We start from the raw sequence: 19,726 nt of genomic DNA on the forward strand, positions 1-19,726 counted from the left end.
CTCCTTCTCTTTCCAACTGTGCTTTGATGCTCGAGCAGCAGCTAAAACGCTAGATACACAGGGGTGTAGAGCGCTATGGGATGTGTGAACTTTCATGCAATGCACATTTTCATTGCTTGCTAGTAAATAAATACATCGGTCTTCCTTGGACATGTCTGACTATTCATGACTCGTTAAACAGCAGTCGACAAGGTTGTTCTGGCTCTGAGGCCTATAATGCGCTAATGTTGTGTCAAATGGACAGTGCGCCAATCCTATCTAACCTGGTATGGTATAATTTGATACGGAATCTTTTCTTACTTTAAATATATAGACTAATCAACGCTGATCAGGCCCGGTACGATATTCCACCCTAGGCGAACCCCCCCCCCCCCCCCCCCCCCAAAAAAAAGAATGCCGGACCCACCAATCCCTGCAAAGTAGAATAGTAGTCTAGGCTAAAAGTGTCGGCTCGCAATGCACTTTAATGAATGCTCATGTGGAAGCCTACCGTTTCTAAAACAGGCAATTTACTGTTAATCCCTGTCATTTGGTTATATTAATTTCTGTTAATGCATGTATTAATTACAGTAATTTACTGTTCTCCTTCTCTGAGCGGAAACGTTGTTTGCAGAGGTCACATCCTGCTACACTTGTGAGAAACACGTTTTGGTTTATTTCATACCATCATTTACGCGCTCCATGTGAGCAATGAGCATGTGACTGGTCTCTCTGTCCTGTTAATGTTGACAGAGCGAGCATAGAAGTACCTGGCCTGCTTCTAACAAATGTCAAATGTAGGAAAGAGCCCAGCTGGGCTTCTCAGTAATGTTTTCTTCACCTCACACAGTAAGTCAACAAAGTCCTTTTAAATATACAGTACCAGTCAAAAGTTTGGACACCTACTCATTCAATGGTTTTTCTTTATATCTTTATATTGACTATTTTCTACATTGTAGAATAATAGTGAAGACATCAAAACTATGAAATAACACATGGAATCATGTAGTAACCAAAAAAGCGTGTTAAATCAATCAAAATATATTTTATATTTGAGATTCTTCAAAGTAGCCACCTTTTGCCTTGATGACAGCTTTGCACACTCTTGGCATTCTCTCAACAAGCTTCACCTGGAATGCTTTTCCAATAGTCTTGAAGGAGTTTGCACATATGCTGAGCACTTGTTGGCTGCTTTTCCTTCACTCTGCGGTCCAACTCATCCCAAACCATCTCAATTGGGTTGAGGCCAATTAATGAGGTGTTAATTCATAGTTGATGTTTTCACTATTATTCTACAATGTAGAAAAGAGTATCTCTACCGCTCCTGCTGTCTCTAGAGAGTTGAACAGGTAACACATCCGGTGAACAGGTCATAGCCGCAGGCAGAACAGTTGAAACTGGAGCAACAGCACGGCCAGGTGGACTGGGGACAGCAAGGAGTCATCAGACCAGGTAGTCCTGAGGCATTGTCTTAGGGCTCAGGTCCTCCGAGAGAAAGAAAGAAATAGAGAATTAGAGAGAGCATACTTAAATTCACACAGGACACCAGATAAGACAGGAGAAATACTCCAGATATAACAGACAGCCCCCCGACACATAAATTACTTCAGCATAAATACTGGAGGCTGAGACAGGAGGGGTCGGGAGACACTGTGGCTCCATCCGACGATACCCCCGGACAGGGCCAAACGGGCAGGATATAACCGCACCCACTTTGCCAAAGTACAGCCCCCACACCACTAGAACATTCCAGAAGGACAACCATCTCAGCAGCACTCCACCAATCAGTCCAGCATCCTGGAGTCGGCTCTTCACTGTTGACGTTGAGAATGGTGTTTTGCGGGTACTATTTAATGAAACTGCCAGTTGAGGACTTGTGAGCCGTCTGTCTCTCAAACTAGACACTCTAATGTACTTGTCCTCTTGTTCAGTTGTGCACCGGGGCTTCCCAGTCCTCTTTCTATTCTGGTTAGAGCCCGTTTGCGCTGTTCTTTGAAGGGAGTAGTACATAGCATTGTACGAGATCTTCAGTTTCTTAGCAATTTCTCGCATGGAATAGCCTTCATTTCTCAGAATAAGAATAGACTGACAAATTTCAGAAGAAAGTTCTTTGTTTCTGGCCATTTTGAGCCTGTAATCGAACCCACAAATGCTGATGCTCCAAATACTCGACTAGTCTAAAGAAGGTCAGTTTTATTGCTGTTTTAATCAGGACCACAGTTTTCAGCTGTGCTAACATAATTGCAAAAGGGTTTTCTAATGATCAATTAGCCTTTTAATATTATATACTTGGATTAGCTAACACAACGTGCCATTGGAACACAGGAGTGATGGTTGCTGATAGTGGGCCTCTTTACGCCTATGTAGATATTCCATAAAAGATCTGCCGTTTCCAGCTTCAATAGTCATTTACATCATTAACGATGTCTACATTGTATTTCTGATCAATTTTATGTTATTTTAATGGACAAAAAAATTGATTTTCTTTCAATAACAAGGACATTTCTAACTGACCCCGAACTTTTGAACGGTAGTGTATATCCTACCAACGGGACATTAATAACTGTAATATCTTATGTTTCACCGAGTCGTGGCTGAACAACGACATGATTAACATACATCTGGTGGGTTTTAAGCTTTTTCGGCAGGATTGAACAGCAGCCTCTGGTAAGACAAGGGGAGGCGGCCTATGCATATTTGTAAACAACAGCTGGTACACGAAATCTAAGGAAGTCTCAAGGTTTTGCTCGCCTGAGGTAGAGTATCTCATGATAAGCTGTAGACCACACTATTTTCCAAGAGAGTTTACATCTGTATTTTTCGTAACTGTCAATATACCACGCAAGACCGATGCTGGCACTAAGACCGCACTCAATGAGCTGTATACGGCCATAAGCAAACAGGAAAACGCTCATCCAGAGGCGGTGCTCATAGTGGCCGGGGACTTTAATGCAAGGAAACTCAAATCAGTTTTACATTTCTATCAGCATGTTAAATGTACAACCAGAGGGGGAAAAAACTCTAGACCACCTTTACTCCACACACAGACACACATACAAGGCTCGCCCTCCATTTGGCAAGTCTGACCATAAAGCAGGAAGCACCAGTGACTCGGTCAATAAGAAAGTGGTCAGATGAAGCAGATGCTAAGCTACAGGACTGTTTTGCTAGCACAGACTGGAATATGTTCCAGGATTCTTCTGATGGCATTGAGGAGTACACCACAACCGTCTCTAGCTTCATCAATAAGTGCATCAATGACGTCGTCTCCACAGTGACCGTGCATACAAACCAGAAGCCATGGATTACAGGCACCATCCGCAATGAGCTAATGGGTAGAGCTGCTGCTTTCAAGGAGCGGGACTCTAACCCGGAAGCCTATAAGATATCCCGCTATGCCCTCCGACGAACCATCAAACAGGCAAAGCGTCAATACAGGACTAAGATCGAATCCTACTACACCAACTCCGACGTTCGTCGGATGTGGCAGGGCTTGCAAACTATTACAGACTACAAAGGGAAGCACAGCCACAAGCTGCCCAGTGACACAAACCTACCAGACGAGCTAAATTACTTCTATGCTCGCTTTGAGGCAAGTAACACTGAAACATGCATGACAGCACCAGCCGTTCCGGACGTCTGTGTGATCACGCTCCCCGTAGCCGATGTGATTAAGACCTTTAAACAGGTCAACATTCACAAGGCCGCAGGGCCAGATGGATTACCAGGACGTGTACTCCGAGCATGGACTGACCAACTGGCAAGTGTCTTCACTGACATTTTCAACCTCTCCCTGTCTCAGTCTGTAATACCAACATGTTTCAAGCAGACCACCATAGTCCCTGTGCCCAAGAACACTAAGGTAACCTGCCTAAATGACTACCGACTCGTAGCACTCACATCTGTAGCCATGAAGTGCTTTGAAAGGCTGGTCATGGCTCACATCAACACCATTATCCCAGAAACTCTAGACCAACTTAAATTTGCATACCGCCCCAACAGACCCACAGATGATGCAATCTCTATTGCACACAACACTGCCCTTTCCCACCTGGACAAAAGGAACACCTATGTGAGAATGCAATTCATTGACTACAGCTCAGTGTTCAACACTGTTGAACTGGTGTTCAACACCATCGTGACCTCAAAGCTCATCGCTAAGCTAAGGACCCTGGGACTTAACATCTCCCTCTGCAACTGGATCTTGGACTTCCTGATGGGCCACCCCCAGGTGGTAAGGGTAGGTAACAACACATCCGCCACGCTGATCCTCAACACGGGGGCAGTCCCTCCTGTACTCCATGTTCACTCATGACTGCACGACTCCAACACCATCAAGTTTGCCGATAACACGAGTGGTAGGCCTGATCACTGACAACAATGACCCAGCCTATAGGGAGGAGGTCAGAGACCTGGTCGTGTGTGCCAGGACAACAACCTCTCCCTCAATGTGATCAAGACAAAGGAGATGATTGTGGACTACAGGAAAAGGAGGACCAAGCACGCCCCCATTCTCATTGACAGGACTGTAGTGGAACAGGGTGAGAGCTTCAAGTTCCTTGGTGTCCACATCACCAACAAACTGTCATGGTCCAAACACACTAAGACAGTTGTGTGGAGGGCATTGCAAAGCCTATTCCACGTCAGGAGACTGAAAATATTTGGCATGGGTCCTCAGATCCTCAAAAGGTTCTACAGCTGCACAATCGAGAGCATCCTGACGGGTTGCATCTCAGCCTGGCATGGCAACTGCTCGGCCTCCGACCGTAAGGCGCTACAGAGGGTAGTGCGTACGTCCCAGTACATCACTGGGGCCAAACTTCCTGCCATTCAGGACCTCTATACCAGGTGGTGTCAGGAAGGCCCTAAAAATTATCAAAAACTCCAGCCACCCTGGTTATAGACTGTTCTCTCTGCTGCCACACGGCAAGCGGTACCGGAGCACCAAGTCGAGGTCCAAAAGGCTTCTTAACAGCTTCTACCCCCAAGCCATAAGACTCCTGAACATCTAATCAAAGGGCTACCAAGACCCTTCTTACGCTGCTGCTACTCTCTCTGTTTATAATCTATGCATTGTCACTTTAACTCTACCTACTAGTACATATTACCTCAATTACCCCTGCACATTGACTCTGTACCGGTACCCCTTGTATATAGCCTCGCTTGTTATTTCACTGCTGCTGTTTAATTATTTGTACTATTTTCTATTTAACACTTTTTTTTTTTTTCTTAACTTCTTAAAACATTGTTGGTTAATGGCTTGTAAGTAAGCATTTCACTGTAAGATCCTACACCTGTTGTATTCGGCGCATGTGACAAATACAATTTGATTTAATTTGAAGTCTCTGAATGTCCTTGAGTGGCCCAGCCAGAATCCGGACTTGAACTCGATCTAACATATTTCGAGAGACCTGAAAATAGCTGCAGTGACGCTCCCCATCCAACCTGAGAGCACTTGAGAGGATCTGCAGAGAAGAATGGGAGAAACTCCCCAAATACAGGTGTGCCAAGCTTGTACTGAGTAAAGGGTCTGAATACTTATGTAAATGTGATATTTCAGTAAAAAAAAATATATACATTTGCAAACATTTGATTAATCTGTTTTTGCTTCGCCATTATGGGGTGTTGTGTAGATTGAGGAGGGGGGGGGGGGGGAGTATTTAATCCATTTTAGAATAAGGCTGTAACGTAACAAAGTGGAAAAAGTCAAGGGGTCTGAATACTTTCCGAATGCACTGGACTTCCATTAAGAGAGTTTCCTAAAATATATATCTCTTTAATAAGACTCAAACGCTCCTTTTCTGATTTAATCTAGTAAAAGGCCTATCTTCAGTAGCTTAAGCTACATGATTTCTCTCGACGGCCTTCTCTCTTTGAAGAACTTCGAATGACCGCAGCAGCAAGGTCTGTGACGTAATGTGAATATTTTGGCAAAAGTGGGAGAGAACCCATCCGACTTTGCTTGAATGGTTTTGTGCGTCGAGATTAGAATCTGTATTTTAAAAAACTATTTTGTGCAGAAAAGCCAACAGACAAGGACAAGTTAGGCATATATCTTTATTTTGACTCTGTTAATGTTGTGTCAATACAAAAATGCGACAGATCCTGTCCAACCTGGCATTTCTTAATTTGTTGATTAATATTTAAGTCATTACCTGAATAATAATGAAATGCCATTATAATTACGAAGTGTAATAGCTTGTTTCAAGAAGCATATCCATGTAATCAAGTGTACAAGTAAAAGTCTGTCCCCCACCCCTCCTGCTCCGTCCAGTTTTTGTCCTTGATATGGCACACACAGCCTGTTTGTTCACACGATGAGTATAACGAGTTGCTGGTGTATTGTCGTGTGTAGATGGACTGAACTCACACATCTCTGCCCAAATGGACTCAGAGGAATGTGTTTTAGTGTGGGCAGCGGAAGAGGCCTAACACCAGCCTGCTGTATTGGCTTGCTGCTCTCCGCTCCACACACAAGCCTGCATCCCAAATGTCATCCTATTCCTGATATTGGGGACTACTTTTGACGAGAGCCCAATGGGTCAAAAGAAGTGCACTAAATATGGAATAGGGTGCCATCTGGGACGCTGACACAGCCTGTGAGGTCTGTTCGGAATCAAGCCCTCTGCTCCTCTGCCTTGTATGTGTTCCGTTTCCTCCTTTGATCTCACTGGGGAAGGATAGACCAGCCTTTTTATAGGCAAATAACATGCGGCCTTTGTATTTTTCGAGAGAGTCGAGAGATTGAACAGTGGAAACATGATAAGTGCTACTAAAACCAGTGGTCTATAAAAGGTTGTAAGTCGAGTACTAGGCTATGTAAATGTGCAGTTACACTGCGGTTACACAGTAGGCCTACCTGGCAATGTAATTACTATGTAAAAAGGCCTATAACAGGTTGTAATTACATGGTTTCTTACAGATATTTACATGGTTACAGATCTACATGGCATCTTCATTGGATGTTATTGGAGGAGAACGTGATGCTGTTGTATAATCTGTTGTGCATTAGTGTGTGTGTGTGTTGTGGGACTTGCGTTGTGTAATAGTTGTTGCCAGACGTCATCTAGAGGCTTGTGTTGGGACATTAGGACAGAGTGCTGCTGAAAAATGTATGCCATAACGCACCCCACCCCCAAGTATCATCTCTTCTCATCCTTCCCTCTCCTGTCTCTCCATCCCTGTCTTCTCCCATGCTCCACTTGAAGTCAGGTTGTGAAGTTTAGTAAAGATAACTTGGTCATTCAATGTTAATGACCTATCCCCAACATTACATCACATCCCATGATAAACATTTCATGACCAAGTTATCTTTACTAAACTTCTCAACCTGTCTTCACTGTGGGGGAGAGAGGGAAGAGAGGAAAAGCAAGAGGGTGGGATAGAAGAGAGGGGGAGCAGAAGAGGGAGGAGGAGGAGAAGAGGGAGGAAGAGGTGAGGAGGAGAAGAGCGAGCAAGGGAGGGGAGGAGTACTCCACAGAGACAGTTGACAGACAAAGTTGAACCCAGGCCTGTAACCGCCAAACAAGCTTTAGATCATGTCAGTTCAACTGTACTCACACACGGTCTGGGAGGAGAAACTTAACGGTGTTGTATGTGTGTTATGTCACATTTGTTAATAGTAGAGTATAGGCCTATGCTTGGAAATGTGAGTTGAGAGAGGTGGGTGAAATCAACTGAAACTACAGATTAGATAGAGAAAAGGTGGGTGAAATCAACTGAAACTGCAGATTAGATAGAGAGAAGGTGGGTGAAATCAACTGAAACTGCAGATTAGATAGAGAGAAGGTGGGTGGGCCTAAATGGCCTAAGAGGAAATGTCCTGAAACAGGGAGGGAATTTGTCCAATACAATCTGATTTTGTCCAATGCTTGTTTTCTTTGTTCGTTGCATAATGTTTTGCTACGTTGTGCACTAATGAGTATGACCCAGAGCAGCATAGGCCTACATCTAATTTACAGTGTTGTACCTTATTGGCAACAATTTTTGATGAGCGAGTTTCAAACTCTTGACAATTCACACCTTCCAACACCAGCTGAGAGTAGTGTGTCTCCCATTCATCAACTGTAGTGACCTTCCCTTCTTAGCTATGCGCTAGGTCTCTTCTCGTTAGACTAGGAGTTCTTGGTATGGCATTCTGAACGTGCTTGATTTCTGTTTTGCTTGTGGCAGTAAAGTCACTGAGAAAGTGGGGTGACAGCAGCAGACAAGAACAGGCAAATGAGATCACACGATAAGGGCTATGACCAAAATGGCACTCTATTCCCTATGTAGTGCACTACTTTTTGACCCGGGCCCATGGGGTTGAGGTCAAAAGTAGTGCACTATGCAGTGAAATAGGGTGCCATTTGGGACGTATACGAGGTGAGATGAAAGATGGTTGTTGAGGGTCACTAGGGGATGTATGGCGCACAGATATTTGAGCTGTGGAATTAGAGATGACATCCTTCAAAAAGTAGACGAGGGGGGGGGGGGGCATTGACGTGTAGGCTACTGGACTATAGAGTGGTAGTTGAATCTGAAAGATTGAGGGAGCTGGCAAAAAGAGGGAGAGCGAGAGAGCCTACAGAAAAGAAGAGCGAGAGACGGAGTCAAGAATGGGTGCTTGGGGACTAGTGGTGGGTGTGATGGAGAAGTCTATGTATTAACCAAATGCTAGCTTCCTTCTCTCCTGTAAGCTTCTCCTCATTCATTGGCCAGCTGAAAGCCCCTGGTATGAAGGAAACGCCACCAGGGAGACCTCATCTCGCTGCCTAGCTGTGTGTGTGTGTCCGTGTGTGTTTTCCTCCCTGCTTGGGTAGGTTATTTTTAAATCCATTCTGCTTCCTGGCTGCCCTGACTATAGCTAGCCTACCAGCAGGACAGGAGTATTCCTGCTTTGTTGTTTTCTGGAATAGTCTACTGGAGGACCAACTGAACCGCTTTGAGGAAATTAAGAAAAGAAAAGAAACGACAACAATGTTCTCTTCTCCTTTCCCACAGTTACATTGCAAACTCTTTGCAAAGATGGGGGACGACCGACCTTTTGTGTGCAACGCTCCGGGCTGTGGACAGGTAAGCCGTCAACTACCTCTGTCTTGTCTCGGGTTTCAGGTGTGTGTGTGTGTGTATGGTTGTACTTGGTATTTGTGTGTGTGTTTGTACAATAGTGTGTGTGTGTGTGCTTGTATGGTTGTACTTGGTATTTGTGTGTTTGTATAATAGTGTGTGCGCTTGTATGGTTGTACTTGGTATTTGTGTGTTTGTATAATAGTGTGTGCGCTTGTATGGTTGTACTTGGTATTTGTGTGTTTGTATAATAGTGTGTGCGCTTGTATGGCTGTACTTGGTATTTGTGTGTGTGTGTGGCTTTGTGTTAGTGTGTGTTGTCTATAGCAGTTGACTCTGGAATAACTCTAAGTGAGCATCCTCCTCAATCAGTTGATTGGGAAGTTGAAACTGACGATATTCATTCATTCAGTCTAGTTCTGTAGTGAAATGAATGGAATTTCCCACTGCTGTCAGTGGAATAGAACATGGGTAGAGAGTAGACATGTTTTAGTTAGCTGGCTGAGTGACCACATGGACAACACATTCCTATTGCCAGTCTGTTTCTGTTCTCTCGCCAACTCCTTATTGGCTTGACAATGACTAGCTAGGAAGCTAGAATTGCGAAACAATTCTAATGTAGGCTATTTAATGGATTAGCTCTGCTTATTCTGTTTCTCTGGAAGAGCCCTCATGGACGACACACACACACACACACACACACACTGATCGCACTGTTAGTGATAGCTAGCTAGTCGAACATGGGTCTCTCGGCTACTTCTGTTTCTCAGTGAGAGCCCACATGGACAATACACTGATCACTGACAGAGACAGCTAGCCTAGCGGTGTTGCGATACATTGCTAACAAGGATGTGTCTCCTCCACTCAGCCAGCCAGTGAGTCACAGGCAGCAGGCAGTACAGATGAGTAATCTAGGCGCCGTTATTGTTTCAACCTGTCTCTGTCTCACTTCTACTGCCCTGCAGACACAGAGGTTGAAGACCCATATCGTGACTCGGCTGGGCACTAGATGTCTGTGGCTGACGGCATCCCAAATGGCACCTTAGTCCCATAGGGCTGTGATCAAAAGTAGCGCACTATATATGGAATAGGGTGCCATTTGGGACGCAGCTGTACTGGAGGTTAGCGACGCACAACACTAGTGACTGCTTTGGCAGTTAAGTATGTCTACGACTACACACGCCACAATCATGTCTAATGTAATGTTGGTTTTGGCCAGCAGAACATGATGAATAGCAGTCATAACAAGACAGGTGTTGTTGTACTCTGTCCTAAGGTGCTAGATTTCACCTATAGGCTAGTTGTTTTAAAGCCTAGTACAACATTACAATACAAATCCCAGTGAAAATGTTAAGAAGACGTCTTTTCAACACCTCGCGCTCTCTGGTTCTCCCCTCCTTGACTATTGATGCCATGACTTAAGACTTATACGCCTTGTTATTAGGAAACATTATAAAGGCTCCCACATGCTTATAAAAGTGTTACCACATATTTTACTGTGGACAGCTTGCAGACAACAGATGACTGTATTGTTAAGAGAGTGGAGATGGAATTATTGATGTTATTACTTTGTCTCTTTTTTATTATAGAAGAAATCATTAGTGTTGTAGTCTGTGTTGTCCTCAGCATTTTAGTGTTTAGACACTGTACCGCGCACACACACACACACAGTAACTTGCGTCTGGAATGAATCCTTGATTGCTTGTTGGCTCCTTTTCCCTCTCGGAACCTTCAGGACACCAAGGGACTCAATTGAAGTTACCACAACAAACACTTTAGCTTCCACTTGACTTGCTTCTGTAAGGAAATTCAAGTTACCACAACAAACACTTTAGCTTCCACTTGACTTGCTTCTGTAAGGACAACAATGTTGTAACATATTTAATTTATTGACATGATTCATTTATTAATCAGGTACAAAAAGGCTACAATGGATGCTAAAATAAAAAGTACAGGATGTCCTTTGAGATTTGGTTGAATCAACATTGATGTCTGTCTGTAGCTGACTTGCTAGTGTGTGTGTGTTAAGAGTTGGGCGATATGATAGTATCGTCTATCGACAATGATTGACAGCCATCGTTGATGGTGACGACATCGTGATGTGACGGGCAATGCTTTAGCCTATTTGAACTTGACTGGCACCGCGCAGGAAAGAAGGGAGTCTCAAAGTGCACAGCACAGCAGCACAAGTGACATTCTGGGTAATTCCTATTTGCTAAAGCCTATTTCAATAAGTATGTTGCATACAGAACGCAAGCGAGGAATATAGGCCAGACAGAGCCGGTAATTCCACCGACGCGGCGTAAAATGACACTACTTAACTATCTTGTGTCTAGCTGTTTAAAAAAAACTTTGGCTATAGGCTTCTCTCTCCATTCGATAGGCTATGAATATGACTTTGGGCTATAGGCTTCTCTCTCCATTCGATAGGCTATGAATATGACTTTGGGCTATAGGCTTCTCTCTCCATTCGATAGGCTATGAATATGACTTTGGGCTATAGGCTTCTCTCCATTCGATAGGCTATGAATATGACTTTGGGCTATAGGCTTCTCTCTCCATTCGATAGGCTATGAATATGACTTTGGGCTATAGGCTTCTCTCTCCATTCGATAGGCTATGAATATGACTTTGGGCTATAGGCTTCTCTCTCCATTCGATAGGCTATGAATATGACTTTGGGCTATAGGCTTCTCTCTCCATTCGATAGGCTATGAATATGACTTTGGGCTATAGCCTTCTCTCTCCATTCGATAGGCTATGAATATGACTTTGGGCTATAGGCTACACTTTGATCGTTTTATGCTTTCTCCCGATCAAACAATAAACGTAAAGGAGTTCCATCTTAACAAGTTGTTTGAATAGCCTAAAAACCTAAGGTAGCCAGAGGACCGCACAATCTTTTTTAAATGTACATTCATACACCCATACAAGTCACTCTGGATAAGAGCATCTGCTAAATGACTCAAATGTAAAAATGACTAATAATGAGAGGGAGAGAGAGGGCGAGAACAAACCATATCAATAGAAAAACGTAATGACAAGTTTTAAATCAAGTTTAAGCTTATTGAGAAAGAAATGATCCATGCGGGCCAGAAAAATCCCTTCATGCAACATAAAAAATAAAAATAAATGTCCGATAACCTGTCTTTAAAAAAATGTAAGACAAGTTAGTCACAGTCACTTAGTTGCCAAATATTCTAGCCTGGTGTTGTCCTAAAGTTGCTGCTTTCAAAAATCGCAAGAATGTAAGTCTAATAGCCTAGGCATAGGCTATTCTCAATCAAAGCTTTACGAGAGATAGAAGAAACAATATTATTTATTTATTATTTTATGGGGCTAATTAAGCAATTTATTTTCCAGTTCTGAAGAACCTAGAGTGCTCCCTTACTCACTACGGTAAGACCGTTCCTCATCGGACAGTCACCGTTCCATCATGTGCGCCACACACACACACACACACACACACACACACACACACACACACACACACACACACACACCTGTTCTATGCTGCAGCTCCTCCACCAGAAATAAATATTAGAAAAGATTTGCCTGCACTTAGTCTCTACCCGGGCTTTCAACATTATCTTTCCTCATGATTTGTCCTGTTGAAGCATTCGATTTCACGCTATAGCCCAACTGGAATTTTAGCTGAGTAAAAATAATATGGGGTTGGCCAATAGGGGGCAATAACCTCGTATATCACAATGTGGGGTTTTATGGCTACATAATCACGATAGGATGAAGATTGACATCGACCAACCCTAATGTCTGTCTGTGTCCCTCTCTCTGTGTGTGTGTGTGTGTGTGTGTGTGTGTGTGTGTGTGTGTGTGTGTGTGTGTGTGTGTGTGTGTGTGTGTGTGTGTGTGTGTGTGTGTGTGTGTGTGTGTGTGTGTGTGTGTGTGTGTGTGTGTGTCAACATGTTGTGAATCATCATAGCATAGTGTGTTGATGCTCCTTGGGTGTGTTTTGACAGCTTCACACTCAAACACTTGGCTGCCCTGTGTCTGTGTGTGTTATTCAGTCCGAACAGAACAGAAGTATGATTTTATTCAGGTCATGTCCAGACCTTGTCTTGCTATGGCACATAGCATATTAATACGGGGAAACCTTGTCCTGGTGTTAGTCTGGCCTTTCCAAGAATCCTTCTATACAATTTGAGTTTACAGCGACAGGGTCTCCATTTTGACCTGTTTGCTATTTATTGTTAGATATGATAATCCTTACTTCCAGTATCTCCTACGTACGTACAGGTCAGAGAGACTAATTTTAGATGGTTTCCCCCAGCCCAACCCAGTTGTCTTGGTCACAGGAAAGATACTGTCAGTCTGTGAGACGTATGAGTGTATTGGTGACGCTGCCGCTAGCTGGTACTGGCTAAAAATATGCTCCTGACACTTGACAGTGTTTCCACTTGGCTCTCTCTTTCTCTGTCTCTCTCTCTCTCTCTCCCCCCTCTCTCACAACTGAACTTGTTACTGTGACACTCACGCAGACAGAAATAGCCTTAATTTCAGAAGAAGACGGAGGAGAAACTAAAGCCTGCGTCACAAGTAGCACCCTATCCCCTATGTAGTGCACCACTTTCGACCAGAGCCTTTGGGCCATGGTCAAAGTCGTGCATTAAATAGGAAATAGGGTAACGTTTGGGCCTCAGCCTAAATGCTAAAGCCATGATGATTAAAATTCCACCTACTGCATCCCCTCCTGATTCACCTCCACGGTCGCATTCATCAGGGTAAAATGTATCAAAAAGTTTTGTAACAGCAAACTAAATTGTTTTTCTTATTGGACATAGTGACACGTAGTCCATCACGGTTTCAGCGTGTTTCCTTCCGTTTGGTGCCTAATGAACACAATCTAGTTCTGTAAACTAAAACTAAACCAAAGCAACTCCAAAAGGGAAGAGAACAAATACAGAAAGACTGACCGAGGAAGACTATTGTAGCACCTTGGTGTGCCTGCCTGACTGGCACATGTGTGTCCTGTCTTTTGCAGATGGGCTGGAACTAGAGAAGAACACATACCTTGAATAAACACATACTTGTGCTCTAGGCTACTTGTTTAGTGGACCATAAGTCTTACAAATGCAGTAGTAGAACAAGTGCACGCACAGCAGATGCTAGATCAATTTTTTTAACCTTTTTTATTTTACTAGGCAAGTCAGTAAAGAACAAATGATGTGCAGTAAGCCAACAAGCAGGCCTAGCATTCCACTTCCCTGCTGAGCAAGCTGTTGAGTCAATGTGTTTTCAGTGTCAGCAGCATTTTGTGGCATATAGCGATAGTCAGCCATGGCTTTTCCAAGACATGTTGTCTAGTTTGAAAGGGCTGCGGTACAAAAACCAGAGTGTATTGTACATAGAGGTCGACCGATTATGATTTTTCAACGGCGATACCGATTATTGGAGGACCAAAAAAAGCCGATACCGATTAATCGGCCGATTTCTTTTTATTTATTTGTAATAATGACAATTACAACAATACTGAATGAACACTTATTTTAACTTAATATAATACATCAATAAAATCAATTTAGCCTCAAATAAATAATGAAACATGTTCAATTTGGTTTAAATAATGCAAAAACAAAGTGTTGGAGAAGAAAGTAAAAGTGTAATATGTGCCATATAAAATAGCTAACGTTTAAGTTCCTTGCTCAGAACATGAGAACATATGAAAGCTGGTGGTTCCTTTTAACATGAGTCTTCAATATTCCCAGTAAGAAGTTTTAGGTTGTAGATATTATAGGAATTATAGGACTATTTCTCTCTATTATACCATTTGTATTTCATATATCTTTGACTATTGGATGTTCTTATAGGCACTTTAGTATTGCCAGTGTAACAGTATAGCTTCCGTCCCTCTCCTCGCCCCTACCTGGGCTCGAACCTGGAACACATCGACAACAGCCACCCTCGGAAGCAGCGTTACCCATGCAGAGCAAGGGGAACAACTACTCCAAGTCTCAGAGCGAGTGACGTTTGAAACGCTATTAGCGCGCACCCCGCTAACTAGCTAACCATTTAACATCGGTTACACCAGCCTAATCTCGGGAGTTGATAGGCTTGAAGTCATAAACAGCTCAATGCTTGAAGCACAGCGAAGAGCTGCTGTCAAACGCACGAAAGTGCTGTTTGAATGAATGCTTACGAGCCTGCTGGTGCCTACCATCGCTCAGTCAGTCTGCTATATCAAATCATAGACTTAATTATAACATAATAACACACAGAAATACGAGCCTTTGGTCATTAATATGGTCGAATCCGGAAACTATCATTTCGAAAACAAAACGTTTATTCTTTCAGTGAAATACGGAACCGTTCCGTATTTTTTCTAACGGGTGGCATCCATAAGTCTAAATATTCCTGTTACATTGCACAACCTTCAATGTTATGTCATAATTACGGAAAATTCTGGCAAATTAGTTCGCAATGAGCCAGGCGGCCCAAACTGTTGCATATACCCTGACTCTGCGTGCAATTAACGCAAGAGAAGTGACACAATTTCACCTGGTTAATATTGCCTGCTAACCTGGATTTCTTTTAGCTAAATATGCAGGTTTAAAAATATATACTTCTGTGTATTGATTTTAAGAAAGGCATTGATGTTTATGGTTATGTACAGTCGTGCAACGATTGTGCTTTTTTCGCAAATGCGCTTTTGTTAAATCATCCCCCGTGTGGCGAAGTTGGCTGTCTTTGTTAGGAAGAAATAGTCTTCACACAGTTCGCAACGAGCCAGGCAGCCCAAACTGCCGCATATACCCTGACTCTGTTGCAAGAGAAGTGACACAATTCCCCTAGTTAAAATAAATTCATGTTAGCAGGCAATATTAACTAAATATGCAGGTTTAAAAATATATACTTGTCTATTGATTTTAAGAAAGGCATTGATGTTTATGGTTAGGTACACGTTGGAGCAACGACAGTCCTTTTTCGCGAATTCGCACCGCATCGATTATATGCAACGCAGGACACGCTAGATAAACTAGTAATATCATCAACTATGTGTAGTTAACTAGTGATTATGATTGATTGATTGATTGTTTTTTATAAGATAAGTTTAATGCTAGCTAGCAACTTACCTTGGCTTCTTACTGCATTCGCGTAACAGGCAGGCTCCTCGTGGAGTGCAATGTAAGGCAGGTGGTTAGAGCGTTGGACTAGTTAACCGTAAGGTTGCAAGATTGAATCCCCGAGCTGACAAGGTAAAAATCTGTCGTTCTGCCCCTGAACAATGCAGTTAATCCACCGTTCCTAGGCCACCATTGAAAATAAGAATGTGTTCTTAACTGACTTGCCTAGTTAAATAAAGGTGTAAAAAAAAACATCTGCCAAATCGGTTTCCAAAAATACCGATTTCCGATTCTTATGAAAACTTGAAATCGGCCCTAATTAATCGGTCGACCTCTAATTGTACATCACAGATATTCTTTGTGGTGATACCGTATGAATGTGTTCCAAAAGATAGCAAGTCAAATGTATATGATTCTGTGACTTGACATCTGATATTGAGTTGCTGTCTGGCACCTAACTGACTGAGCATCAGGCCTAATAGATTATCACCTCTCTCTGTCTGTCTCCCTTTGTGTGTGTGTGTGTGTGTGTGTGTGTGTGTGTGTTCACGGATCTACCCCAACCCGATTACCCGGGATCCGACCAGGTCAGATTAAAACATTTTGTAGTTAACCCTCAGATTATGAAAACGAGCCAGTGCGCACTGCACGTGAGACATGGTAAAATAGTCTACTTGTAGGAGAGGAGGACGACGCAGCGGAAATCGGGGATAGCCTATAGGTTATCTGAAGTGAGTTTCTGAGACATGGAGTCGTTCTTTGCTGACATGAAGAAGAAACTGAATGAAAGAGAGTAGCCTACAGGCCAGGGATGAACAACCGACAGCCAAATCATCTGTATGGGCCTCATTTATGCACATTGTATATAAGGAGTGGAAAAAGGTTGCCCATATTTTAAAGACCTTAGCTTATTGCATTTTAGTTTTATTTAGTCAATTTACTAGTTTATTTAATTTATTTGTTTAGGCTTGGCCTATTTAGTAGGCTATTTTGCTATCTTAATAAAAAATATATAAGTAAGTAATGTTGAATGACTCGAGTGATAGGCTATTTGTAGGCATAAAGCTGGGACTCACTCGTACGCAAGTTTCGTGGCTTTCGTTCAAAATAAATAAGTTATATTTTAATGCAGAGTTACCGACACATTCTTTCTGATCGTCTTTAATAAACAACATCGTTGACCAAGTTAATCTGCTCATGTTGTGTTTGTACAGTAAACTGATATTGTAGGAAATATTGTTGCCTTATGTTGAAAGGCTCCCGATTTGATTCATTGTGTAAGGATAAGAAGTATCAGGACTTCTATCTTCAATGATTCCATTTTTATTAACTCTCCGGACGGTAGGCCTACATGTTCGCTTTAAATCCCAATTGTTGCAAATTAATGCAGGAGACTCCATCCTTCCGTAGACTATTTAACATTTATTTTTAATTTGAAGCTTGCTGGTCAAACAGGCTATAGCCTACCTTTTTAGTCTAAATCAATTATTATCAAAATAGTTAAATAGACTAGATTTTAATGTTGAACAGTATAAGAATACAGAATATTACAGTAGGTTACAGACTAAAGTGAATTATTTGCTGGTCTCCGTATGTAAAAGATCAATTAAAAATAATTTGGATTGAATGCAGACCCGATCCAATTTGGATTAGATTCTCTCTCAACTTTGACATGTTTCGAGTCACACCTGGTCCACCTCGGATCTGAATCGGATCGAATATTGATTTAAAAAAAAATAATACCGGATCCTGTCGGGGTCGGGGGGAATTTCTTTGATCCGGTTCGGATCTCATTTCGGGATGTGTGTGTGTGCGTGCGTTTAATCAGCTTCATAAACTCTCTCTCCCTCCCTCTCTACAGAGGTTTACCAACGAGGACCACCTGGCTGTACACAAACACAAACATGAGATGAGTCTGAAGTTTGCCCCTGCCAGGACTGACTCTGTCATTATCCAAGGTACTGGTTCTCCTAGTGAGTCTGGTCTATTCAACTTTATTACTCTACTGTTTGCACTGTCGCCTCTTTACTTTGGTACTCTTGTCAGTTGTTGAGTACCCCAAAATGTCACTTGTTGTGCTCACCAAAACATTTTAGTCAGAAATAGCATCTCTGTCACCACCTGTCTAGTTTTATTTCCCTGAAGACCTTTAGTTGAATATTGGATTATCTTGATTATCTTTAAAGCTACAATCCTTAGTTGAAGAATAACAAAGTGTCACCCTGCCTTTGTTTTGGGGGGAAAAAGCTGAGGGAAGGGCCTGGAGAAATGTAGCCTTTCTCAAATTCATAGAGCTAGGGATGCAATAAATGGCCTTCCATGATATCAAAATGATAGTTTAAACTATTGTTTACAAACATTGGAGTAAAACAAGGAGGGAGTTCTGTTATCCTGAGCCGTGGTGCACCGGTGTATGGTCCGCGATGTGAAAGGTCAAAGGTGGTGAGGGAGGAGCGCCCTTCTCAAATCTGCGCCGCACTGTCAGGCTGTCAACAAGGCAGCGTGGTGCAACGTCCAGAAACATACAACCTAAAAAGATATAGTCTCGAAAACCCAACCCTAGGCAACACTGATGGACTCTATTGGCATAGACGAACTACGTCACTGCCTACGGCGATAAAGGGGAAAAAAACACATTCTGGGGACTCTCCCAACGAATCACGAGGCAGACATGCCAGAACTCCGCAATTCAAAACCCAAGTTTGCAGGCATAACCTTTGTAGTGGTCGTTGATGCAAACTAGGTGTCAAGCCTGTGATCTCCATCTTGCTAGCTACAATTTTATTCAAGCGGATATTGTAATCAAGCAGATAAAGTAGTGATGTAGGCAGAGATGTCGTTCTTCTATGCCAAAAGAGTCCATAATTGAAACCAAAACCTAGACACTTGCCTAGGGTCGGGTTTTTGAGACTATAAAATATATGTTCAAATGTTCAAACTTGTTTTTCATTGGGAAGGCAGATAGAGTTAAAAAGAAAACAATCACTTTTGCATGTGAAAACACAGAATCCTCATGCCCTGGAGGCAGCCCGGTTCCAAAACGAATGCAGTCACTTTTCACCCAGTGCAAACTCCTTCCACTGGGGTAACCCGGGCCAGATAATCGAATGCCCTCAAGTTTATATTTTGGGTTCTGATGGGTTATGCAGTTGATATAAACTCATGAGCCGTTTCTAAGTTATATTATTCAATAATCAATGGGTGTATATATATAATTAATTTATAAGTCCAAAAATGTATGTAGCAACTAAGGATTCTAGCTTTAAATCTCCACACAAGTGTTTCAGAATAAAACATCCATCCATTGGCTGTTTTTTTTTGCACGGTAAGTATGGAAAAAAAGGTGAGAGATTTTCTAAAATAGATGTTTCTCTGTGTTTCTCTTCCTGTTCCAGACCAGACCCCTACTCCCACTCGCTTCCTGAAGAACTGCGAGGAGGTGGGGCTGTTCAACGAGCTGGCTAGCTCCTTCGCTGAGGAGTTCAGGAAGGCCCAGGAGGATGACGACAAGCGGTCCAAGAACCCTGTGAGTAGAACCCAGGTGGTTCCATGGACCACGTTTGCCTAATGAATTACTCTATCTGAGACCTGAAGACTTGCGTAAGCTCTAGGCTTTA

The 19,726-nt window shown here is 42.7% G+C and overlaps 1 protein-coding gene across 5 annotated transcripts in view; it reads left to right on the plus strand.

Annotated features, from left to right (window-relative positions):
* Positions 1–19,726, plus strand: part of LOC139542144 (cyclic AMP-dependent transcription factor ATF-7-like) — a 49,009-nt gene that overhangs the window by 16,968 nt on the left and 12,315 nt on the right. Inside the window, exons 1-4 of one of the 5 annotated variants that reach the window (XM_071347229.1) lie at positions 8,534–8,597; positions 8,962–9,033; positions 17,971–18,082; positions 19,505–19,635. In XM_071347229.1, coding sequence (XP_071203330.1) covers positions 8,577–8,597; positions 8,962–9,033; positions 17,971–18,082; positions 19,505–19,635 — 336 coding nt within the window. In that variant the 5' untranslated portion in view covers positions 8,534–8,576. Of the gene's footprint in view, positions 1–8,533; positions 8,598–8,922; positions 9,034–17,970; positions 18,083–19,504; positions 19,636–19,726 lie in introns of those variants that run through there. The other 4 variants (XM_071347231.1, XM_071347233.1, XM_071347232.1 and 1 more) reach the window with 4 other exon arrangements.

The sequence above is a fragment of the Salvelinus alpinus genome, chromosome 17 (assembly GCF_045679555.1).
Source record: "Salvelinus alpinus chromosome 17, SLU_Salpinus.1, whole genome shotgun sequence".
In the NCBI taxonomy this organism is placed as follows: Eukaryota; Metazoa; Chordata; class Actinopteri; order Salmoniformes; family Salmonidae; genus Salvelinus; species Salvelinus alpinus.